A 20,108-nucleotide genomic window follows, 5' to 3' on the forward strand; every position below is an offset into this window, starting at 1 on the left:
ACACATTTGTTATGGATTTTAACATTTTTCTTTTGCATGTGTGCTGTTTCTCTAGTACAATCTGATTGTAGATTGTCTAGGCTTCATTGGGTCTAGATGCTCGTCAGGGCTGGAAATCAATTTGGTACGTTACCTTAGTGGCCATCAGTGGTGAACCACTAGGGAAATTGCAAACTAACTGGCTCACCTTAATGCAAAGTAATGAAAAAGTGGAAGAGAATGCTTTCATGTAAACTGTGAATCGATAATTCACAAGCATCATGTAAAGTTTTAAGACTTTCACACCCCTTTTAAGTTTTAATGTATTTTTGTATCCACCTAAATGAGCCTCTCTGTGTACTTGTTTTGAGATCTGACAGGTACATGCTGATCACTCCAGGTTTTAGAGGAATCCTTACTCTATTTGAATCTTACTATTGACAGTGTTTAATTCTAAACTTATACTTTTCCTGAAGGTGAGTAAAGAATGTAATTTAACCTTCCTGTCAAATTTACCAGCCTTATCTGAACTAAAATATTGGCTTTAGGGTACTATGAGTTAGCTGTGGAGTCCACTGAGGTGTGACTATTTGTCTTTGTAGTTGACCAGCCGTCCTTTTAGATTAGCAAGAAAGTGGACCATATTTAGATCTGATTCTAATGACTTGCAGTTCTAAAAAGAATACAATCATAGGGTCACTTGATCCTAAGACTAGATTTTTACCCTCATTTTAATGACTTTTACGATGTAATATTTTTATACATGACAATATAAAGAGATGTCAGAGTGTAAGTTCCATTTTTATACTAACCTGTCCACTGTCCATGTAATGCTTTATACTCAATATATTTCTGGCCAAGTAGGTTGAATAGTATTTTCTGCATGAACCTTTAGGACTAGAAAGACCACCTGTATTTCTTTAAATAATATAAGCCAATCTCTTATGAGGGATTTTCCTGTACCCATCCTAGGAACATTTATATGGTACCACTTATATATGGCTGATATAAGTGAGGGGCTGACTTAGAAACTAAACCTAGATTTTCAGACTGATTTGGTCTTCTACAGACGTTAAAAAAAAATGTTTAACTTACACATTTTTTTTGTGCTTTCCTTGCAGAAAATCGACACTTTATCAACATGAAGATTAATCATTTGTATTTTGGAGCAGCAGAACTGGGGACCAATTACCTGTTAAGAGTTTTATAAACCAATCACATAAACTGCTGTTCCATTTCTCTTATCCTCCATCTCATCTTCAAACTTGTCTTACCTATGGCATTCAGGAGGCAAGTGAAAAACTTTGTGAAAAATTACTCAGATGCTGAAATAAAAGTCAGGGAAGCAACTTCTAACGACCCTTGGGGTCCCTCTAGTTCTCTGATGTTAGATATCAGTGACTTGACTTTCAACACAATTTCTCTCTCAGAGATTATGAATATGCTATGGCAGAGACTCAGTGACCACGGGAAGAACTGGCGCCATGTGTATAAGTCCCTTACGCTAATGGATTATCTCATCAAGAATGGATCAAAAAAAGTCATTCAGCATTGCAGAGAGGGGTTCTGTAACCTTCAAACACTAAAGGATTTTCAACACATAGATGAAGCTGGAAAAGACCAAGGTAACAGTTAAAGAAGTTTATACAGTGTGCCAATAAAGATTAGGAGGGGGTTCATTTTAAATCAGGAACTAGGAAGTATTTTTTTTTTAAATTTTCTTTTGCAAACCAGGAAGAGACAGTCTCTAGCATGTCATGGACTAGAGGTGCTCTATCTTCCGAGTTCTTCAGTGTACTAGATATCTTTCTTCTGGGACAGTTATAGTATCTAGTTTAATCCTCTGTGTCAAGTCTTCAGTGCCTCAGAGCTGCAGTCCCCAACCCCTAGTCTCAGTCTGTTAGGGACTGGGCTGCAGAGCCCTCCCCCCAAGTCTGTGGAAAAATTATCTTTCATGAAACTTGATGGGGCTGGGAGTGGTGCACAGCAGGAGGTGAGTGGGCCAGGAAAGCTTCATCTGTATTTACAGCCACCCCCCTCCCCATGCTTGCATCGCCACCTGAGCTCTGCCCCCCTCAGCCCACTCCTTCTGTGGAAAAATTGTCTTCCATGAAACCGGTACCTGGTGCCAAAAAGGCTGGGGACTGCTGCCTTAGAGAACAATGTAGTTTTTTAAAAAGGTTGTGTAAAACTAACACAGGTTCCTGATAAAAATGATACCTCTTAGAAAATGAATAAAAGGAATAAAACAGGAGATATGGCAATTTGGCATAATAATGTCACTGTAATTCATAATTATAATTAAACTAGAATTTAGTCATAAATTAAGGAAGTATTTCCAAAGATGATAGAATCTTCAAAGACTAGATGGAAATAGTTATATGAATACAAAAATTTAGGTCATAAAATAATTTTTTCGGGGGTGGAAGAGGAGGTGAAGTAGGGAAAAGATATGTAGAATACTGAGATGATTCAGTAGTGCCTGATATTCTACAATGGTAAAAGAATTAGCACTTCCTCTCCATCTACTGTAAAATTATAATTTGTGTTTAAAAGGAATAGTCTTACAAATCATGAGAAGAGGATAAAATTTAGTACAGTCTCTGTTAAATATGCATTTTAAAAATAGACCTTTTTTTAGGGCATTTTTAGGTTTACAGAAAAATTATGCAGAAAGCACAGAGTTCCCCATACCTCTCCCCACCCATACACAAGTTCTTCTATTAATAACATCTTACATTAACATGGTACATTTGTTAGAATTGATGAACAAATATTGATAAACTATTATTAACTAAAGTTCATATTTTACATTAGGATTCATTCTTTGTGTTGTACAGTTCTGTGGGTTTTGAAAAATGCTTGTCATGGTTCCACCATTTGGTATCATACAGAATCATTTCAGTGCTCTAAAAATGCCCTGTGCTCCACTTATTCATCTGTTTACCCCTCCCCCAAATCTCTGGACTGCTGGTCTTTTTACTGTCTCCATAGTTTTACCTTTTCTGGGTGTCATAAAATTGGAATCGTAAAGTATGTAGCTTTTTCAAACTGGTTTCTTTCACTTAGAAATATGCCTTTGAGATTTCTCCAGGTCTTTTCATACCTTGAGAGCTCATTTCTCCCCCTCCGCTTTTAAAACAGCTTCATTGAGATATAATTCACATACCATAAAATTTACCCCTTTAAAGTGTACAATTATATGGTTTTATGTATATCACATTATAATTTTTTTTTCCTTTGAGACAGGGTCTCACTCTGTTGCCCAGGCTAGAGTGCAGTGGTATGATCATAGCTCACTGTAACCTCACACTCTTGTGCTCAAGTGATCCTCCTGCCTCAGCCTCCCAAGTAGCTGGGACTACAGGTGCACCATCATGCCCAGCTAGTTTTTTAATTTTTTTTTTAGAGATGGGGTCTTGCTATGTTGCTCAGGCTAGTCTTGAACTCCTAGCCTCAAGTGATCGTCTCACCTCAGCCTCTCAAAGTGCTAGGATTATAGGTATGAGCCGCCATGCCTGGCCTCACATAATTTTTTAAAATTGTAATAAAATTTATGTAAGATAAAATTTGCCTGCCTAAGTGTTCAGTTCAGTGGCCTTAATTACATTCACAATGTTGCACAACCATCACCATTATCTGTTACTATTTCCAAAACTTTTTCATCATCCCAAAACAGAAACTCTGTAACCGCTAAACAGTAACTCCCCTTTCTCACTCCACCCATAATCTAATTTTTGTCTCTCTAAATTTACCTGTTCTAGTTATTTCATGTAAGTGAAATCACACGGTACTCTTTTCATCTGGCTTGTTTTACTTACCATAATGTCCTCAAGGTTCATCTATGTTATAGGATGTATCAGAACTTTATATGTTTTTTGGCTGAATAATATTGTATGTACATGCCACATTTAAAAAGATCTATATGTGTGTTAATAGATTCTTGAGTTGTTTCTACCTTCTAGCTATTGTAAATAGTGCTGCAATGAACATTGGAGCACATGTATCTGTTCAAATCCTGACTTTCAGTTCATTTGGGTATGTACTTAGGAGTGGAATTATTGGATCATATGCTAATTCAGTGTTTAGCTTTCTGAGGAACTGCTAAACTTTTCTATAGTGGCCGTGCCGTTTTACATTCCTCTCCATCACCAGCAATGTAAGAGGGTTACAATTTGTCCATATCCTTGCCAGTACTTCATTGTCTCTTTTGTTGATTATGACTATCCTGCTGGATGTGAAGTGGTATCTCATTGTGGTTTTGATTTACATTTCCCTCAAGATTAATGATATTGAGCATCTTTTCATGTCCTTCCTGGCAATTTGTATGTCTTTGGAGAAATGTCTATTCAAATCCGATTATTAACTGGGTTTTTTTTTTATTGTTGAATTTTAAAAGTTCTTTATATATTCTGGATGCAAGACCCTTATCAGGCGATTTGCAAATATCTTCTCCCATTCTATAGGTTCTTTTTACTTTCTTGATTTATAAAAGTTTAAATTTTTTTTGGCCAGAGTACTTTAGTACTATATTTTTAAATTTTTGTTTCAAAATATTAAAGGGGTGCAAGTGTTTTTGTTACATAGATCCACTGTATAATACTGAAGTCAGGGCTTTTAGTGTGCCTGTCACCAGGATAGTGTACCTTGTACCCAGTAGGTAAGTTTTTATCCCTCGCCCCCTTTCAGCCTCCCCCTTCTTAGTTTCTGATGTTCTTTACACCACTTTATGACCATGTGTGCCCATAATTTGGCTCCCACTTATTAGTGAGAATATGTGGTGTTCATTTTTCCATTCTTGAGATACTTCATTTAGGATAATGGTCTCCAGTTCTATCCAATATTAATAAATATTAATTAATGAAGAGATTCTATTGGGAATATTTCATATTTATCTTTTCTTGTTTATTTTCTAATGAATGTGATATAGAAAAGTATCTCTTGGTGTAATCTAATTTTTACTTAAATGTGCATCTACTGGGGATGGATACATGCACAAATTGTTACTGGTGGGGTGTACAGTCAAAGAAATTTGGAAACCACTGGCTCTCAGGATAAAGTCAGGCCCCTGAACATATTTTCAATCTGCCTTTCTACTCTTTTTACCTTAGTCAATTTAGCACATTGGTGTCAATAATCATCCCTAATATATTTGCTTACACATCCTTGTGGTTGTACTTAAGATGTTTCTTTTCTCCTGGAACATTCTTTCCTTGCTAACTGTCTGTTGAACTACTCAGTCTTCAAATCCTAGCTCAGAATCCTCTTTCTCTGTACCCCCAACTACTGTTTCCCTCATTGGGCAGGATTAATTGCTATAATTTTTGTTTATATCAGTGTGTTGCTTTTTATGGTATATTTTATTTTATCTATTTTTATATATCTCTTTTCAACTAGATTCCTAGGACATGTACCATATGTCCTGCACACAGACAGGACGTTTTTATCAAATGAAAGTCATAAAAAAGCAAGAGAAAAACTGTTCCATAAAAATGATTCTGTTGAATCAGAGAGGAAGGCAGAGTGTGAAGTCTGTACTGAGAACTGAATGTAAGAAACTGTCGTGATCCAAGAAATTGATATCTGGAGTCCACTCTAGATACAGGTTATCAAGAGGGACAAAAACAAACAAAAAATAAGACAGAAGTATAATAGAAGGTATTTTAGAAAAAAAAAGACTTTTTTGGCTTTCTTGGCCTTTACACTTGCTGTTCCTTTTGCCTGCAGCGCTGTTCTCCAGAAACCTGCATAGTTCCCTTGCAGCCTTCAGCCCCTCTCAGCAAGTCTTACCAGGGAGTCCTTCTAGGTCTCCCTTAGTTTTAGAAAAGCAACCCCACCCTCCCCTTCGCACTCACATGTCCTAGCCACGTTTTCTGTTTTCTTTTTCTCCGTAGCATTTCTCATATCTATCAAATAAGATACACACTATGTCAGATCTTTGATAAAATAGAATATGTACTATCTCTTCCTGCTAAAGTGTAATTTTCACGAGGGCCAGGGACATTTTATGGCTGCTTTGTCTGTGCTCCATCTCCAGTATCTTTAACAATGCCTAACATGTGGTACATGCTCAGTGATTAATAATTATTACAGGAGAAAAAAAGTAGAGAAAACAAATCAGAAAAGTTGAGAAACATAAGAGAAACTTATTTTTAAATAATGAGTTACTTTTTCAAATAATATCAATACAATTTTCTTTAATCTTTAATCTCTAGACAGCTTTTCAGGTGATGTATCTCTAAATTTAAGCAATAAGTCCAGTTGTGAATCTGAAAAATAAATACATGATTTTCCCTATGTTTCCAGAATTTGGGGACATTCTATATTTATTGTAGTTTTTAAAAATCAACAGTTGGACACATTGTTTCACATTTAGAGGTACTTTACCTGTAACAGTGACTCTAGAAAAACATTGACATAATATTTGAAAAGGTAACTAACATACTGTTTTAAAATACATTTATTTTATATTTGCTGACTTTTTGGACCCCTTTATTAGCAAACAGTTTATAGCACTGAACTATGATAAGCACTGTAATCTTCACAACAGCCCTCTGAGATAGGTGATGTTTTGGGCCCCATTTTACTGATGAGGAAACCAAAGTGCAAAGAGATCGAATAAGTCGTTCACGCAGCTAGTTAATAGCAGAGTCACGATTACAGTCTAAGCTTTTTGGCTCCAGAATCCATGTTCTTAATAGCTACAATATATTGTTGAATGAATAAATGAATTATGTTATTATCCCCTTCCTGATCATTCTGTTCACTCTTTTACTCTATCCTGTTCACATGTGTCATGTTTCCAGACTTGACCAAGTATTTAACCAGTGACATATATAGCAGAATGGAAGGGCCTGAGAACTGAACTAGCTCTGTTCACTGACCTGGAACAGGAGCTGAGAAGTTTATCCTTTTTAAATTTTTTAAAATTGTGAAAAGTAGACTATTTTTTAGAGCATTTTTAGATTCACAGAAAAATTGAGAGGAGAATACAGAGTTCCCCCTCCCCCTCCCCCTATACATGCATAGCCTCCACCATTGTCAACATCCCCACCAGAGTGGTTCATTTGTTACAATTGATGAACATACGATGACACATCATTTATCACCCACATTCCAAAGTTTATATTAAGGCAGCAGTCCCCAACCTTTTTGGCACCAGGAACAGGTTTCATGGAAGACAATTTTTCCATGGATCTGGGTGGGGGTGATGGGGGAGGTGGCAGTACCACAGCACTCAGCTAATTTTTCTATTTTTTGTAGAGAACAGGGTCTTGCTTTTGCTTAGCCTGGTCTCGAACTCCTTACCTGAAGTGATCCTCTTTCCTCTGCCTCCCTGAGTACTAGGATTACAGGTGTGAGCCACCACCTGGCCTGGAGCATCTTTTCATATGCCAATTTGTCATCTGTATATATTTTTGGTGAGGCATCTGTTAAGGCTGTGGTCCCCAACCTGCGGGCCATGGACTAGTACTGGTCTGTGGCCTGCTAGGAACCGGGCTGCATGGCAGCAGGTGAGTGGTGGGTGAGCGAGCTGCTCCCCATTGCTTGCATCACTGCTCGAGCTCCGCCTCCTGTCCCATCAGTGGTGGCATTAGATTCTCATAGGAGTGCTAAACCTAGTAAACTGCGCATGCAAGGGATCTAGGTTGAGGGCTCCTTATGAAAATCTAATGCCTGATGATCTGAGGTAGAGCTGAGGCAGTGGCAGTAGCACTGGGGAGCGGCTGCAATACACATTATCATTAGCAGTGAGGTTTGACTGCACAGTAATGAAATGCGCTTCAATCATCCTAAAACCATGCCTCCCCCTCCCTCCCGATCCATGGAAAAAGTGTCTTCCCTGAAACCGGTCCCCAGTGCCTAAAGGTTGGGAAATGCTGTGTTAAGGCTTTAGGCCCATTTTAAAAATCAGGTTTTTTATATGTTCATATTGTTGAGTTTTAAGAATTCTGTGTATATTTTGGATAACAATCCTTTATCTCATATGCCTTTTGCAGATATTTTCTCCCAGTCTGTGGCTTGTCTTTTCACTTTCTTCACAGTGTCTTTTGCAGAGCAGGAATTTTTAATTTTAATGAGTAATACTATAGTATGTCATAGGTAGTGCTGGTGCCTTATAATAACAAAATAATTCTAATTCCTCCTTCCCATCCCTTGTATCATTGCTGTCATTCATTCATTTTGCTTATACATAAGCATAAGCAAATATAAACATAAGCATAAATATTAATCAAATACATTGTTGCTATCATTATTTTGAACAAACTATTATCTGTTAGATTAATAGAGAATAAGAAAAATAAAAGTTTTTATTTTACCTGCACTTATACCTTCTCTGATGTTCTTCCTTTCTTAATGCAGATCAAAGTTTCTGACCTTTATCATTTTCCTTTTCTCTAAAGAATTTCTTTTAATATTTTTTGCAAAGCAGGTAACTGGCAACAAATTCCCTCAATTTTTCCTTGTCTAAGAAAGTCTTTATTTCTCTTTCACTTGTTTTGGTTTCTGAGGAGTTGTTGAATGCAATTCTTACCTTTTTTCTATCATAGGTAAGATGATATTTTGCCTCTGGCTTCTTTCAGTATATTTTCTTTATCTTTGATTTTCTGTGGTTTGAAAATGATATGCCAGCCAGGCATGGTGGCTCACATTTGTAATCCTAGCACTCTGGGAGGCAGAGGTAGGAGGATCCCTTGAGGTCAGGAATTCAAGACCAGCCTGAGCAAGAGTAAGACCCCATCTCTACTAAAAATAGAAAAATTAGCTGGGTGTGGTGGCGTGCGCCTGTAGTCTCAGCTACTCGGGATGCTGAGGCAGGAGGATCCCTTGAGCCCAGGAGTTGGAGGTTGCTGTGAGCTATGATGCCGTGGCACTCTAGCCTGGGCAGCAATAGAGCAAGACTCTGTCTCAAAAGAAAAGAAAAGAAAAGAAAAGAAAATGATATGCCTAGATGTAGAGTTGTTATTTTTGTTTTTGCATTTCTCCTAGTTGGTGTTCTCAGGGCTTCCTTGATCTGTGGTTAGTGTATGGCATTAATTTGGGGAAATCTTCATGATTATTAATTATTGTTCCTAATATTTCTTCTGTTTCTTTCTCTCTTTATTCTTCTTTTATTCCCACTATACATGTGTTATACCTTTTGTAGTTGTCCCATAGTTCTTGGATATTCTGGGTTTTTTGGTCTTTTTTCTCTTTGCTTTTCAATTTTCGTGGTTTCTACTGAGCTGTCCTCAAGCTCAGAATTTCTCTCCTCAGCTGTGTCTACCAGCAAGCCCACCAAAGGCATTCTTTATTTCTGTTACAGTGCTTTCTATTTCTACCATTTCTGTTTGGTTCTTAGAATTTCCATCTCCCTGCTTACATTGCCCATCTATTCTTGTATGTTGTATGTTTTATCCATTAGAAACCTTAGCATCTTTTTTTTTTTTGAGACAGAGTCTCGCTCTGTTGCCCACGCTAGAGTGCCGTGGTGTCAGCCTTGCTCACAGCAACCTCAAACTCCTGGGCTCAAGCGATCCTCCTGCCTCAGCCTCCCGAGTAGCTGGGACTACAGCATGCACCACCATGCCTGGCTAATTTTTTCTATATATTTTTAGTTGGCCAGATAATTTATTTCTATTTTTAGTAGAGACGAGGTCTCACTCTTGCTCAGACAGGTCTCTAACTCCTGAGCTCAAACGATCCACCAGCCTCAGCCTCCCAAGTGCTAGGATTACAGGCATGAGCCACCGCGCCCGGCCTGAAACTTTAGCATCTTAATCATAGTTGTTTTAAATTCTTTATCTGGTAATTCCAACATCCCTGTCATATCTGAATCTGGTTTTGATGCTTGTTCAATCTCTTCAAATTGTGATTTTTGCCTTTTAGTATATCTTGCAATTTTTCTTTTTCTTTCTTTTTCAAACTGACAAAGCAAAGACAAAGTAATTTTTTCTTGATTACTGGTCATGAGGTACAGGTGAAAGGAAGGCCAGTAAATAGGCCTTTAGTAATGTGGTGGTAAGGTGTGAGGGTGGGGAAGCATTCCATAGTCCTGTGAACAAGTTCACTGTTTTAGTGAGCCTGTGCCTGTGGACTGTGAACTTCACATGTGCTTCTCAGTGTTTTCTTGTCCCATCCCCCTCCCCTTTCAGTGGGGCAGGATGGCTAGAGTGGATTGGAGTCGGGCATTTCCTTTCTCCCACATCAGTTCGGCTTGATAATACCCCATCAGGTTAGGCTCTGGTTAACTAGTTCTGATGGCAGAATTTAAGAACAGAATGCCTTGAAATATTTCAAAATGGTTCCTTTTTCCCTGTCCCCTACCACAGGCACAAGGGGATTTTTCTCTAGTATTCACTGTGAGAATTTGGTCAAGCTCCTTGAGGTAAAACCCACAAAAGTGTGGGGGCTCCTGATGGCTGAGACCCCCCTGGAGTTTTTATCTCTCACACCTGTCCATTCTGAGCCTGCAGCACTTGTTCCCTTGAAGGTTTGTGCTTGCGGGTTTCTGTCCCAGCAGCTACAATTCTGTACTGTATTTGCCTGTCGCTCTTGCCAGTTTGGGGCTCAGTGATTTGCTCTATGACTACACCTCTCTGATGGATCTAAGAAGAATTGTTGATTCAGTTTTTTACTTGTCAGGATGGAATGGTGAATCCAGCTTCTTACATTTTTGGACTGGAAGTCAAGTTTATCCTTTTTTGTATCTTTCAAAATCATTTAGGTCAAAGATGGTCTAAGAAATATATACCTTATTCTCTTTATTGTGGCTCTCATGGCTGAAAAAAATCTTTCACTTAAGTCTAGATAATTTGATGGTCTTGGGCAAATATCTAGAAACAGTTGGCCTCGTTGGGTTAGGTTAGAGCCTGTTACAGTTTAGGCTCAGCCTCATGAGAATGGGCCCCATGTTGCCACAGATGTTTCAAGGTTCCCAGCTGATAGTCCTGAATCTCCTTGACATTCTCAGGTAGTCTGATATTCTCTCTTTTATGTCCACACTGTTTATATACCTCTGTCATAGTCCATTTATGTACATGTCTGCATCCCTTGCAAAACTGTGAATATTTCAAGGGCAGGAACAGTGTTCCTAGCACTTACTTAGTACCTTGCCTAGGGGTAGGATCACTCAGTACATATTTGATGAATGAATGATTAATACCTTGATATTATTATAGCTTTAGCAAATTTATAGCAATTGACTTTTTTTAGAAAGATAAAAAATAAATGTCAGAGTTGACTACTTCAATAAAAAATTTCCATTTCTTTCTTATAAACTTTAAAAGTAGTTTTCATGCTAATCGTACTTTATTGAAATATAATTTTCATATTTTAAAATACACAAATCTTAAGCCTACAGTTTGATGAATTTTGATGAGTGTAACTGTCACCCGTATCAGGACAAAGAACATTTCCATCACCCCATTAAGTTCCTTCATCACCCTTTCCGGTCAATCTGCCCTCCTCCCCTTTTCTGATTTCTTTAACTGTATATTAATAGATTTGTTGCAGTTCTTAAAATTCCTATAGATGGAAGCATATAGTATTGCTTTCTTTTGTTTCTAGCTTCTTTCTTTCAACAATGTTTTTGAGATTCATCTCTGTTGTATATATCAATAGTATCATTTCTTTTTATTGCTGAGTTGTATTCCATTGTATAAATACACCACAAAGCTGGTTTCTTTTATGGTTTATCCATCTTCAGTTGGTGGATATTTGGGTTGTTTATAGTTTTTGGTTATTATGAATAAAGCTGTTATGGGCATTCTTATACAATATATATTCAATTCTATTAGGCCATATGCATTCATTTCTCTTCGGTATATACTTAGAAGTGGAATTTCTGGGTCAGATGAGCCACTAAATAAAAATAGAAACTAAAGCTTTCTTAAGTAATTTTGCCATCAGTGTATAAGAGTTGTTCACATTCTTATCAACACTTAGGAATGTTATTCTTTTTAGTTTAACCTTTCTGATGGGTGTATAATGTTTCAATTTGGTTTTAATTTGTATTTCCTTGAAAAGTTGTTGAGTGCCTTTTCATATGAGTTTTGGCAATACGGACATCTTTTGCCTGTTCAAGTATTTTGCCTATTTTAATATTTTTATTGTCTTTTTGTGGGAATTCTTTATACATTCTGGATATCTTTGTAAAATAGATATATTACAGATATTTTCTCCAAAAAAAGTCTGCAGCTTGTCTTTTCAGTTTTTTAATGTCTTTTGATGAGCAAAGTTTATCATTTTTCATGTGAGAGTGATCTGGCTGCAGTATGTGACCTCTTTGATTTGCCAGGGTTGATTCATCTCATCTGGCTGTCTAGGCAGGTTTGCTTTTACTCCTTCACTTCTTCATGTGTGTCTCTCCCAAAGTGGCATGCTTGGTCGAAGAGGATGACCTTTCCTGATAGAGGAGGATTGTTCTTCAGTCAAGGTATAGGAGTAGCTGCGCTCCCCTTTTAGAACCTCCAAACAAGATCTCAAGATTCATTTGTAGGAGAACATAGAGTAAAAAAAAAAATTTTTTTTAAATTTGTAATTTTGATGAAGTCCTATTCATTTTTTCTTTTATGATTAATGCGTTTTGTACCTTGTCTGGGAAACTTGCCGATGCTAAGGAAGATATTCTCTGGTGTTTTCTTTTAGGCATTTTATAGTTTTAACTAGGTCTGTGATCTATCTAGAATTAGCTCTGTGTATACTGTAAGACAGAGGTAGGGTTTATTGTTTTCCATATGGTATCCAATTTTTTAAATTTAATTTTATTTTTCATGTTTATTTTCATTGTCAAAGTCCTTCTTAAGGTATCCAGTTGAGAATTACTAGATTTTAATAATAGAGCATTTCCAGTACATTATCTAATTTGATCCTTAAAGCATCTTATGAGAAAAGGGTATATATTATCTCTCTCTTACACAAAGAGCCAAAGCTCAGAGAGATTAAGTTATTTGAGTAAGGTTGCACAGCTAATTAATGACTGAGCACAATTAGAACTCATGTATCCTAATTGAGAGACTAGTCTCTCAACTGGCGTTTCACTGAACTACTAAATGAACTTAATAATTGTCTAGAAAATATACAATAAAATGTGAAAGCGTTTTAATATCATCAAAGTATATATTTATACAAATTATGGTATTCTTTAAACCAATTCAGATTCTAGGAAATGTGTGCATTATAGGTTTATATGCTGTTTTATTTTCAATTAGGTTAAGTTATGAAATTGCAGTTAATTTCATTTAAATAGGCTATTTCATATATACATACACAGGTCAATTTAAAACACATAGTTTTAAAAAAGGGGTACATTTTAAAGAAATATATTTTCAACATTATTAACAAGTTAAGCTATTTTACCATAAGAGAAGTAGCATGCATTGGTGACATTCCTGCCATTTTAGCTTTTCACTATTATCAGTCACCTAAGTTAGGAATTATATACTTTAAATTCATGACTGATTTTATGTATAGACTGCCTTTCCCATTGTTTCCTCCAAAACTCAGGAGTATGCTCATACCAATCACCTACCAGTTTGCTCACCAAAGTTTGAATATCTTGAACTAAGAATTTTGCCTTTTAAGCCATGTTAAGAGATAGAAATTAAAATGCAAAAGGCTAATACTCTGGGAGACATAATATATTTATTTATTTAATACATTTACACTAGGTTAGAAATTATTAAGATCTCTTTTGAGAGGAAGGGAAGCTGGTTTTTTGAGTTTAGGTTCCCATGGAAGGAGAGAAAACACCAGGTATTTGGTCCATGAAAAGATTTAGACAAAGAAGGAACCTGGGCAAGTAGGAGGAAAAAGAAATGACTAAGATTTCCTTTTTAAGGCAGCTATAATGAATTGAATAGAACCAAGATACCTGGAAAGAATAAGTTCAAGAAAAAGAAAATATTAAAAAAATGTAAAAAAAATTAGATGTTGATTAACCATGTCAAGGCTATAAAGCCAAATAGCCAAAATTTGGGGATATTACCACTTTTACAGAAGGAACTGGATTTGGGGTAGTATGAGGCAGGCAGTTCCTAGTCAGTATGATATAGTGGTTAAGCACTATAAGAAAAAAATGTAGCTTCAAAGTGGAGCAGACTTAACTTTTTTCCTGCCAGTGTCAAAACTAGTCAAAATTCTCTAATCAGAGAACCTACCTGATATATGGTGGTTGACTAATAAAGTAATGCCATGTGGGTACGCTCATTGGTGGTGGATTAATTAACACAAGGCTTCTGTGTTCATTTATAGCTTAAGTGAGCAAATGTAGTTTCCTGTAACAATTTTTTTTTTTTTTTTTTTTTTTTTGAGACAGAGTCTCACTCTGTTGCCCAGGCTGCAGTGCAATGGCGTGGTCATAGCTCACTGCAGCCTCAAACTCCTGGGCTTTTGCAGTCCTCCTGCTTCAGCCTCTGAATAGCTGGGACTACAGGTACACACCACCATACCCGGCTAATTTGTTTCTTTTTTGTAGAGTCAGGGTGTTGCTATGTTGCTCAGGTGGGTCTTGAACTGTCCTCAAGCGATCCTCCCACCTCAGCCTCCCAAAGTGCTGGCGTTACAGGTGCGAACCACCCCACACAACCTGTAACAAATATTTTTGATGAACAAATAGTTTCCTTTAACAAACATATGTTACAGGCATTACATCATCATATGCCTTGTAGTTAGAAGTTATGTTATTGTGAGTTTAAATAAAAATTTTTTATTTAAAATAGTTGAATATTTTAGATAGCCTTGTCTTTCTTTTCAGCACATGTGGTTATTGGTAATCATGGTAGCAAGAAGCAAAGCATGAAATTGTTTAAACTTACATGTGACCTTTGTGCAACTGGCTAGTCTTCCTATAGTGCTCTTTATTGTACTCACATGGATGACAGAGTACAGTAAACTTAAAAGGGAGGGCAACCAGTTTAGCCCTTTCAGTGCTGTGTCAACAGAATTATTCTCTCTTAAGGTTCTCATCATATAAAACAGCTTATAATTATATACTAAGTTCAAAGATAGGAAAGTCTATATTTTGTTATTTTCACAGAGCCAATCTCTGCTTTCTAGCTTATTAGCTTTGTGACTTTGGGAAAGTTACTTTATCACCCTAAATCTTACTTTTCTGTTTTGTAAAATGGACATAATAATTCACTCTAAGGGTTGTTGTGAGGATTAGAGATATATCTGAGAGTTAGGCACATAGTGAGTCATCTGTCAATGTTAGCTAATACTGTTAGTCCTTGATAGATTTTTACTTTTATTATTTTTATTTCCTGGAACACATGTTTGTATTCAGGTAAAGCTCAGTGCAAATACTCACTAGGAAGGACTTTTCTGCTGTCCTGTAGAGTTAAGCAGTCACTCCTTTGCTTGTCCCTAGTACCTTGTCTACATGTCCCTTGTAGCCCCATCACACTGCTATAATTGTTGATTCACATGTCAGCCTCCTTCACTGGGTTTGGAGAGCTGAGGTTACTTAATCTTTATCTGTTTCATCACTTGCTGTGGTGAGGGGTGGAATAAATGTTTGCTGACTGATGGGCTGACTGAATGGCAAGTGTGCTGTTATAAGCTCAAAGAAGGAACTGGTAGCCTTTAAGATTTCTTCTTCATTCTCAATGTTCTACTATTTTTCTATGATGTTTCTGGTATAGATTTATTTTTATTTATCTTGCTTGGTCTTTGGAGATCATCTTTGATGTGAGGATTCATGTTTTTTCTATAAAATTCTCAGCTCTTGTCTCTGTTGCTTTTTTGTGACTGCCTTAAATTTTTTCTTTTGAAATTTCTTCTACGTGAATATGTAGGTCTATAATATGTCCTTTATGACTAGTAATTAACCTTTTAAATTTTATTACCTTTCTTTGCTGTACTTTGGAAGAATTGTACTGTTCTCCAATTACCAATTCTGTCTTCAACTGTTCGAGTCCGGAGTTTATCTTGGATGTTAAGGGTTTTTTTTAAATCTCAATGACTATAGTTTTCCTATCTAGGATTTTTTTAATTGGTTCTTTTCATATCCATCTGTTCTTGTTTCATTTCTGCCTATCTTTGTTTTGTTTTATAATTTCATAATCCTTGTAGATATGAGTAATGTATTACTCTGTCAATCATTTATTTAAAAATCTTTGTTAGATTTTTAAATCCTATAGGATATTGAGTCTTTAGAAGATCCCATAGAAACATTGACCCACAGCTATGAATAAGTTATAGCCTAGGAAGCAGTTAGCAGCTGTTTTTTTTTCTTTTTCTTTTCTTTCCTTGGCCTTCTCTTACAAACACAGATGGGCTAACATCAACGAGTGAGACCAGCTGTGGTTCCTTAGCACCTGAGGACTTGAACTCCTGGCTGCCAGATTAAGAACCCAGCAGCCTGTGACTTCAGCCCCGTTCACTGCTTTTTCATTTCTCTTATATTTCTGCTTCATGGAGGTTTTTATCTTGTTTTTGAGACTGGTAGTGTCTATTATTGCTGTGTATTTGGAGCAGAACAGAGGGATACTTTGAAGCATGAACTTACTGTGCCAACTTGACTGAAGGTTTTTTAACTTGAAAACAACTTAATCAGATATTTTAGATACTTCTCCCCTCCCTCCCCACCCCTGCCCCAACCCCTGGAGGCACTGAGGAAGGTAGCTTGGAAGGGAGACTAAAGATAAGTAATTTAGGACACCACAGGCCACCAGTGATTAAGGTCTGAACCAAGGGAGATGGAGAGGAGAGAGTGGATTTGGAAGATACTTAGTAGGTGTAATCAATAGATGTGAATAACTAAATTTGGGGAAATGTATGTTTATATTGCTAACTTAGAATAGAGGTAAAAGTCACTGACAAAGGAATATGAGAAGAAGAATAGATTTTAGTAGGGCAATGGGCCAGGAGTAGAGACAGGAGTATTAAGATGTTTTATAACTATTTGAAGGCTAATACCTAGTTTTTTAAAAAGATTTTATGATATGTGTTTTTCCTGGTGGTGCATCTCAATCCCCCAAATCTTTGAATTTACCATATTTACAAATCTCTTTACATAATGTTCCTTTGTAAACTTAAATAGACTCCTCTCCAACATTTGGGAAATTTTTCCTCAGCATATTCATTCATTTCACAAACTTTTCTTAAGTGTCTCTTAAACAAATATTGTTCTGGCCTTCATGGATGTTATAGACTAATGGAGGAAAAAGACATTTATTAAATGGGCAATTATAAACTGGAAGTACTATAAAAGGCAAGCGTAAGGTGCTATGGAGTGTATGAAAGCAGAACCTGACCAAGTCAGAGGCCTGGGTCTATGTGTAGGGCATGGTGGGAGGGGTGGCTAACTGTCAGAGGAAGGCCTCCCCGAAGAAGTGAAATTGTTATTCCACTGCTTGGTGCTCTGTCTTTATGTGGCTGGCTTTTTCTTGTTGTTCAAGACTGAGCTATGTTACCTCCTCAGTAAGACTTTCCATGACCATACCCCAAATTAATGTTTAATATATCACCCTTCTTTGTTTCCTTTAAAGCATTTATTTTTTATCCGAAATTATCTTGTTTATGATTATTGGATATTTCAGCCAACTACAGTATAAGTGTCACAAGTGCAGGGACCTTGTCTCTTTTTTTCCTCACTTGCACTCCTATTGCTTAGTACATTTCCTGAAACTGAAGTGTTCAAGAAATGGTTAACTGACTGTGTAAGTGAATGTCCTTGGATGTTGATCTCTTACAAGTTGCTCTAGTAATTTGATCTCCTTGTCCTTTACTTTGTGTTTGGGAGGACTCTTCAAATTGGCTTTGTACTTGTTCGTTTTTCTATCATGGGGATCCCACCCTCACTCCACTGTGTTCTGATGGAGGTTGCTAGTTGTCATGTTGTACTCTGTGGCCAAAGTGATGGGCATGTGACTGTTTCAAGGTGGGCCACTCAGAGTCATTCTCCTGATACTTCAAAGTAAGGAAGAGGGAGACTTCTCAGGTGGCAGTGTGAGGTGTGAACTGGAGCTGTTGGTGGCCATCTCCATGCCCAGATAAAAGAAGCCAATCTGCAGAAAGGAACACAAAGGCATTACACAGAGAAAAGCAAAGATGGGAGAGGGAAAAAGAGTTCTTGTGGTTTTCCAGTCTCTGTTTCATTTGTACCTGAGACCTGGTTGCAACCTTGATTTTCCCATGACTTTTGCTTTACCCAGTTCAAGTAGAATTTCTGTCACTTATAACCAAAAGATTCCTGATCAAAACAGTATATAGCTTTATCTTCATTTTAACCTGCTATTCAACTAACAACCCCTTCATCTCAATGTGTTTTATGTAATGTCTTTGCATATTAATCTTTTGGCATAGGTTCTTGTTTCAGAGAATCTGTTATTTTCTACCTCCCTGCCTCCATTTCTTCCTTTTGCTGCCTAAGTTTATTCTATTTCCAGTGCTATTCTATTTTAATACAATGTCCTCCTTCCTTTCTTTTCAGAAGAAAAGAAACATATTGGTTAGAAGTCAGTAGATGCCATCTTATTATTACTCTTGTTATTATTTCACTTCTTGAAGCAGGTTTATTGAGTTCTTGGATTTTTCTCACTCTTAGCTTTGATGCTTTAGAACAGCCAGGTTAATACCCAGCATTTCTAGGGTGGGAGAGAGGCAGCTAGGGCAGTGGCCAGAAGCTTTCTTCTGAGTGATTTCTTCCCTGTTTTTGGTAAACTGCTGTGGCCTGGCCTTGCTAGTGCTGCTGACTGCTACCTCAAGGAGGGGCCCTGAGGCTCTGGGAGAAGTCCTCCACCATTGCAGCTGGACTTGTGCTTGGTGTAACTGCTTGTCTCTTAGAACTATTGCAGCTGCCCTTAAATTGCACCAATGCACACAGACTCCCAGGAGAGTATTCCACATCTGTCCCATAATTTCTATAATAGTTCTAACCTAATTATAGGAGCGTTGCAAGAAATTATTTAAGGATAAGCAACTTTTTAGGCAGCTAAGTTGTAAATTGGCTCTCAGTATTTTTCACCAATCTCGTACCATTCGCACTATGTCAAGGGAAAATTACAGACTTTCTGGTAGTTTGTTCCTTTATTGACTAATTCACTCAGTAAATATTTATTGAGCATCTACTATGTGCCAATCACTCTTCTAGACTTCTCTGCCCTCATGGAGTTTATATTCTTGGTGAGGAAACAAACAACAAGTAAACAATGAATATGTAATATTATGTAGTGATAAATGCCAAGGTGGAAAATAAAGCAGGCTAAGGGAATAAAGAATGATAGGGGTGGGCTGTTTTAGTGAGGGTGGGCAGAAGGAAGGCTTCTCTGAGGTGACATCTGAGTAGAGACCTGAATGAATCTCAGGGATTTAGCCACGTAAAGAGTTCCTGGCAGAAGCAACTGCCAGTACATGGCTCTAAGCGGATGAAGAGCATGGTAGTATTGCAGAATAAGGCACTGGGGTGGCTAGAGTAGAGGCAGTGAGGAGGAAAATGGAAGGAGATGAGTTTCTGAGGTTAAGAATGGGAAAACATGTTTTTTATGCCTCCAAAACCAAGGTATGTCAATTTTCCAGAAGAAAGATAGTGTCTGACATGTTGTCCCCAAAGGCTAAAATTCACAGCAGACTTACCGCATGACACCAAGTGGTAACCTAAAACATTGTGGGATTTTTTGATTATGGACTGCAAACTAATCATAGAAAGTTAAGGTTGTTTAGAATGATAAGATTTGAAGCAGTTATAAAATAAATTTGGAAGAAAGAAATGACTAAGAAGTGAGATTAGATAAAATAAAGTTGGAAAAGATGGCAACTTGAGCAAAGGTTTCTGACACTGTCCATATCAATCCTAATGAAGTGACTGGCAGTTAGAGAACATTGTTTGTTGGCCCCTGTCATCTAAATATACCCCGAATTTGACCATTTCTCATTACTCCTATTGCTAGTAAATTATAGTTAGGAAATGTTAGTACTTTATTCATCATAACTGGAGGCCAAAATAAACATACTAGTGGATCTTTAGGGACTTTTTGGTTTACTTCTGGAAGGTGGCTTGGGAAGACCTAACATGTTTATGTAGGCTGGTCCCAAGATGCAGAGAGGTAGGTGATTTCCTTTATCATTTCTTGTGGGAGAAGGTTGAAAATAATACTAGTACCTTATATTTGAGTGAGCTATAGGGTACAGTGTACTCTTGTGTC

At 37.2% G+C, this 20,108-nt stretch overlaps 1 protein-coding gene across 1 annotated transcript in view; it reads left to right on the plus strand.

Moving 5' to 3' along the window:
• Positions 1 to 1,221: 1,221 nt before the first annotated feature.
• Positions 1,222 to 20,108, plus strand: part of ENTHD1 (ENTH domain containing 1) — a 110,785-nt gene continuing 91,898 nt past the window's right edge. Inside the window, exon 1 of the mRNA XM_045554861.1 lies at positions 1,222 to 1,604. Coding sequence (XP_045410817.1) covers positions 1,256 to 1,604 — 349 coding nt within the window. The 5' untranslated portion in view covers positions 1,222 to 1,255. The remainder of the gene's footprint in view (positions 1,605 to 20,108) is intronic.

The sequence above is a fragment of the Lemur catta genome, chromosome 6 (assembly GCF_020740605.2).
Source record: "Lemur catta isolate mLemCat1 chromosome 6, mLemCat1.pri, whole genome shotgun sequence".
Lineage (NCBI taxonomy): Eukaryota > Metazoa > Chordata > Mammalia > Primates > Lemuridae > Lemur > Lemur catta.